This window comes from Podarcis gaigeae, assembly GCF_964106915.1.
Source record: "Podarcis gaigeae genome assembly, chromosome: 3".
Taxonomy (NCBI): domain Eukaryota; kingdom Metazoa; phylum Chordata; class Lepidosauria; order Squamata; family Lacertidae; genus Podarcis; species Podarcis gaigeae.
The window spans coordinates 111,582,347-111,588,346 of NC_139680.1; the positions used below are offsets into that span (position 1 = coordinate 111,582,347).

The 6,000-nt window shown below is 47.0% G+C and overlaps 1 protein-coding gene across 4 annotated transcripts in view; it reads left to right on the plus strand.

The window, feature by feature from the left end:
- CCDC85A (coiled-coil domain containing 85A) overlaps positions 1-4,835 on the plus strand; it is a 159,420-nt gene extending 154,585 nt beyond the window's left edge. For all 4 annotated transcript variants that reach the window (XM_083733573.1, XM_083733576.1, XM_083733574.1 and 1 more), the window contains one exon: positions 424-4,835. In XM_083733573.1, coding sequence (XP_083589699.1) covers positions 424-513 — 90 coding nt within the window. In that variant the 3' untranslated portion in view covers positions 514-4,835. The remainder of the gene's footprint in view (positions 1-423) is intronic.
- Positions 4,836-6,000: the final 1,165 nt, after the last annotated feature.

Below are 6,000 nucleotides of genomic sequence, written 5' to 3' on the forward strand. Positions count from 1 at the left end.
AATTATCACTCCCTTGAAAGAGCTTGACCAATCAGGGAGCTGTCTGCATGTCTCTGTTATCACCAGGCAGACTTACTCCTTCAGATTGCCTTCTGGCTGTCTGCCAAACCTTAATTGACTCTGTGTGAGTAGCTGCACATAAACAGTTTCCCAACAGAGAGCCCTTGACCACAATTTCCAGTTTGGACAGCACACTAAGTCAAATGTTGATGCTGCAATTTGGTAAAAGGGTCAGGAAGGAGCAAAGTGGATGTGTTCTCTTCAGGAACCATCATGTCTGTGCCGATCCAGTGAGCCATGGTTTTGTTTACCAAGATGTGTGAAGAAGGCTAGTAAGCATCTGTTTAGAATGTGTAGGGTTGTGTGACTAACTGCTGGTTTCTGGCGAAATCTACTGACATGCTTTTCTCTTTCTGTTTTCAGGTTGTGTGGAGGAAACTTGGCGATGCTGTCGGCTCGTGTCCTGGAATTAGGCAACACCTGTCTGGAAACCAGTACAAAGGGCCTATGTGAATGGATATTTTTTTTAAGGAACAAAGGAACCATTTCAGCTACTGTTGGATTTAATCTTGTCAAAGCAGCCTCTTTCCTAACAAGGAGACAACTCCATTCATCACCTCTGGAATCTGGATTGCTCTGCCCCCTCCCTCTGTTCCTGCAAGGACTTTGGCGAAAAGTATCTGGATCTCATCACACTCAATATATATTCTGACTCATCCAACTCTGCTTCTGCCATGAGCATTTACAGTGTATATGCCCCGGAGGTACCAGCTGATAATTCCGAAGGCTGTTAAAATCTGCCGCTGGAGGAGAACCCACATGGAAGAAGTGTTTAATGTGTTGGCATTCCTGTGACGTTTTCCCCAAGAGCTTTTCACCAGATTGGAAAGATAGCTACAAAGTGTGCCTTTTGGCCATCCCAGTTTGGACAGTTAGGTTCTCCTGGTAGCTCTACACCAGGGTGTGTTAAAAAAAAAAAAGGTTAGTTAATATGGTGCTTAGGCAGATTGCAGCTGAAAGACTTTCCTTTGTAGAGTAATTGCATTCTGAGGTGCTAAATATAAGACCTTCAAGTCTCCTAACCAGCTAGTAGTGTAGCAAAGAAAACAACGGCACTAAAACTGAGCCCCCCCACCCGAAACAAAAAGAATTCATTTGTTTTCATTCGTTTTGGCAAATGTCTTCCAAAGAGGTGGCATCTCTCCTCTTAAGAGAAGACATTTCTCTCTTAAGCTTGAAGGCCAATGCTGAGGCAACCCCAGGAATGGAGCAGTGATGAGTCTGTCTTGTAAAGAGCGGGAGTTCCCTCTCTGAGAGACCAGATAGAACAAGGAGTTGGGCTGATGGGTGGGCAGTCCCCCAGCAAAGGTCAGGAGCCTAGTTGCTAGATGGCAGTAGTGCGATATTAGGGAGTCTGATTTGGGATCAGGTATGTTTTGTGTTTTACCAGGCACAAGCCAAAGAGGCAGTCCAAAAAAGTAGGAGAGGGTTGTGCGAGGGGGACCCGATGGAGGAAGAGAGATGAAGCAAAGGCAGTGGAGGACTTTTAGAGTTTTGGCTTCCAGAAGTTCGCCAGGGTAGAACAGAAGCTGGCGAGGGGGTGGGGAATTCTGCTAGATTCACTTGCTAGGCCAGCGGTTCTCAACCTGTGCGTCCCCAGATGTTGTTGGACTACAACTCCCATCATCCCTGAGCTTTGGCCTTGCTAGCTAGGGGTGATGGGAGTTGTAATTCAACAACACCTGGGGACCCACGGGTTGAGAAAGGCTGTGCTAGGCTTTTCACACTGGCCAGATGCTAAAGGCTTTTTCCAGATCCAAAGAGCCACAGTTTCCAGCTCCTCGTGAGGATTGCACATACCTGCTCATACATAATACAGAGCATCCAAGTTAATTCCATGGATGCTGTTTAGATGTCCAGAAAATTAACCTCGATTTTAGATCAGGCTTTCCCAAACTTGGGTCTCCAGCTGTTTTTGGACTACAGTTCCCATCATCCCTGACCAGTGGTCTTGCTAGCTAGGGAAGATTGGAATTGTAGTCCAAAAACAGCTGGAGACCCAAGTTTGGGAAACCCTGTTCTGGATTACAACTTGGGGTGGAAGTCGTTGTAGCATTATGACAATCATTCCATCAGGGCAAGCATTTCAGTTTGAGAGGCAGAATCTTCCCCTTTTCCTGCTCCAGTGCACTGTTTGAGGGGTTCTCCTGACCCCTTCCCCAGAGTCAACTTGAGGGGTGCACGGGGAGCAGAGGGGGGGAAACCCCACTGCACTTGTGGAAGTCATGGTGCTGCTTTCTGCTAGTGGGACTCCTTAAGACCCTGGCACATATTGAAGATTCTGTACCAGAGCCTGGTGTCTGGGACTCTATGGAGCCCTCCTTGCTGCATCTCTGCTTGCATTACCGGGGGAGGAAAGAAGGGAGGACTAAATTTGTGGCCTAAAGATCTTATAAAGTCTTTTAAGGCACTGAATGCTCTTTTGAATGCTCGGTGTCTTTAGGGCAAATAGACCTTAGTGGTGCTGAAGTGGCCAGCTACTCAGGATGTAGAGAAAGCACCCAGTACTTCTGGGAAATCGCATGTTGCTCTTGCTGCTTTTGATGAGTAATGTGAGTGGCCTAAGGCAGTGGAGAGGACCCAGTTTGAGGTCTCTGGGGCATAAGCTTAATCAGAGCTCTTATTCCAGCAGAAATGTGGTGCATCCTGGGAAGTCCGACCCCATGGAATGATGCACCCTGGGAAGCTCAGCTTCCACGGGGGCCAGCTGTTCTGAATGCACCAGGTGTGCATGGAAGCATCTGAGGTCCAAGATCCTGGTTCGACCCTCTGGCAACTTAGCTGGATGTGTGCGTGTGTGCGTGCACACTTGATTTACAACCCATCAGTTCCAACAGGTTTTGGGCTTTCAGGCCTGGAACCCTCTAAAAGGCCTGATTCCTATTAACTTGAGGCTAGATCCTAGATAGTTTGGACCCACACAGAGCAGAGAACCAAGCATGCGAGCTGAACCGCATGGTTGTGTTCCAGGTCGCACAAAGCTCTAGGAGGCCTGGGACAGGTTAGTTGGCTCCCGCATGTGGAGTGAACAAATTTTTCCCCTCCCCTAGTCCTGACTCCTTATTATGACATAGTAAGTATGCTCCTGTGTAGATGACATCACAGCTGTTAGCTTTAGAATGCTGCCTGGGTCTCCCAAGCCACCTTGACTCCCAACATATGAACCCATTTTTCTGTGCCACGTAGAAGCTGTCTACAACACCTAAATAACAATTGTCCGTGCTGGATGTTCCTGGTTTCCTGGTGCTGTCTCCTGCTGTGCTGTTGCAGAGCCCTGAGTTGAGTTGTGATGTCAGAGAGCACAACGAACCAAGCCTCAAACCTGTTGAAAAACACACTCCTTCCCAAATGCTTATTCACTCGTCCCGTCCGTGGGCTTTAGAATTAAATATTTGAAGCTTCCACTCGGCCAAATCCTGCTGAGGGTCCTTTCTGAGTACTGAGTGACTTCCTTCATCCATTTCCTTGACCACACAAATATTTTGCTTCACAGGAGTCTATAAGAGCTTATCAAGGTAGCGCTGTATTTATGAGAATAAGAAGAAGAAAAAGGAGGAAAGCTTTTGTTGCTGACGGTCGCATCTTTTCAAGGGAAACGTTGAATATTCTCAAAAGCATGTCCTTCCTTCATCCAAGGTTTTAAACTCTTGTCCGTTGTGCCTGAGTTTTTGGACCTGGGTGGGCTTACGTTGACATTTCTCTCCCCCCCCCCATTTTCCCACCCCCCTCCATATGCCATTAGATTGTGTGTATTCAGCTCTGATAGCTATTTTGTGTATATCTCAAAATGCAGCAACAGTTTCTCGTATGAATGTGCAACAGGCTTGTGAATAGATGCTGTTGCTTTGACTTTCTAACCATAGCTGAGTATTTAAAGCAAAAAAGCAAACAAAACAAAACCAAGGCAAACATAGGAATGCAACAGTTCCCAAGTTTTTGGGTTCCCCTCCCCCTTGATTAATGAGATTGGGTTCCCCAAGCTTATATCCTCCCCTCCTTTCCCCCTGCCAAATGGGCTTTGTTACATGTTGTGTTATTGATCTGTGGGTCGTGGAATGTGGCGGCGCTGTGTCGGTACAACGCTTTCGCCCTATACATGGTAGCACAAGCGTAAATTTACTACCCATTTTCTAGAAGGAAGAAGAAGAGAAGAAAAAGAAGAAAATCACAAAGGGATTGATTTGTTCCAGTGGCTCGGTCGCTTTGCTAATTTTTCCTTTCCTTCCCCCCCACCCCTTTTTAACGACGTCATGCTAATGAAAACCACCACTTCGGCTATTTCTCTTTAAATTGTTGTATTCCTATAATCGTGCGAGGAACAAGCGGCGAAAAGAAAAGAAACCCTCAAAAGAAATTGTGCTTGCAGTCAAAGGCTGGGTCCAAAGAGCTGTTTTTCAGTTTGTCCAGGGAGGTTGTCTGACTATTTTTCATTGAAGAGCTGACCTTCCTAATCCCATATTGCAAACTGCTTTGGAAAAAGCCCTTTGGCTGTAGAAGTAGCTTGCTGATGGGGCAGGCGGAGGTGCTGTTCGAGGAAGAAAAGTCCGAAACCTCAAACCCCCACAATCCCATGAGAGTTTGGATCCAGTTTTGTGGTTCTTTGGATCCCAGCCACGCACTGCGGCCGCTAATTTGAGTGATGCTGGTCTTTTGCCACGACGCGTATGTAAATTTTGATACTGTATTAAAGCTATTTTTTTACAATTCACCATATAATGGGGGTACCAGGCATTGTGTGTTCCATTTTAGCAACGGTAATAAATTATATAATCTCACGCTCATTCGCTTGCTTGATTTTGACACTGGACTCAGCCTAAGGTGAGTCGTGGAAAAAACAACATCTCCACTTTTATTTATTTTTTTAATTAAAAGTGTTATCTGTTTGATTATTTATTTGGAGTGTTTGTACCATACTCTTCGGCCCCGGAAACTTGCAGAGTGGCCAAGAATCATTGCAAACATAATCAGTCAACTTACTGACACTGACGTCTATGCTGCCCCCAGTAGACACCCAACTGTTGCTTGCCCTTTTATTCCTCTATCAATTTTCACTTAAAAGAAGAAGAAGAGTTTGTATTTGATATCCCGCTTTATCACTACCCTACGGAGTCTCAAAACGGCTAACATTCTCCTTTCCCTTCCTCCCCCACAACAAACATTCTGTGAGGTGAGTGGGGATGAGAGACTCCAGAGAAGTGTGACTGGTCCAAGGTCACCCAGCAGCTGCATGTGGAGGAGCAGGGAAGCGAACCCGGTTCACCAGATTACGAGTCTACTGGTCTTAACCACTACACCACAAGCCATTAAAGTAAAGGTAAAGGGACCCCTAACCATTAGGTCCAGACGTGACCGACTCTGGGGTTGCGGCGCTCATCTCGCTTTATTGGCCGAGGGAGCCGGCGTACAGCTTCCGGGTCATGTGGCCAGCATGACTAAGTCGCTTCTGGCGAACCAGAGAAGCACATGGAAACACCGTTTACCTTCCCGCCGGAGCGGGACCTATTTATCTACTTGCACTTTGACGTGCTTTCAAACTGCTAGGTTGGCAGGGGCAGGGGCCGAGCAACGGGAGGTCACCCTGTCGCGGGGATTCGAACTGCCGACCTTCTGATCGGCAAGTCCTAGGCTCTGTGATTTAACCCACAGCGCCACCCGCGTCCCGGACCACAAGCCATTACTGTAACTTTATTAAACTTGCACACCACTCCCCCCCCTTTTGTTAAAGCCGCAAAGCTATTTACAACCAAGTAAAAAGGAGGCAGGCCCTACAGAAGTGTCCCACTGTCCGTTGCTTCCAAAATGGCTGGTCCTAGTACCCAGGGCTTGGCTCAGCCAAACAAAAGAGGATGCCTGTGTCTTTATGGAAACCAACCTCAAACCCTAATGAGACAGGGCTTCAAACGATGTTCTTGACAAGAAAGGGATTCTCCTTTGCAGTTC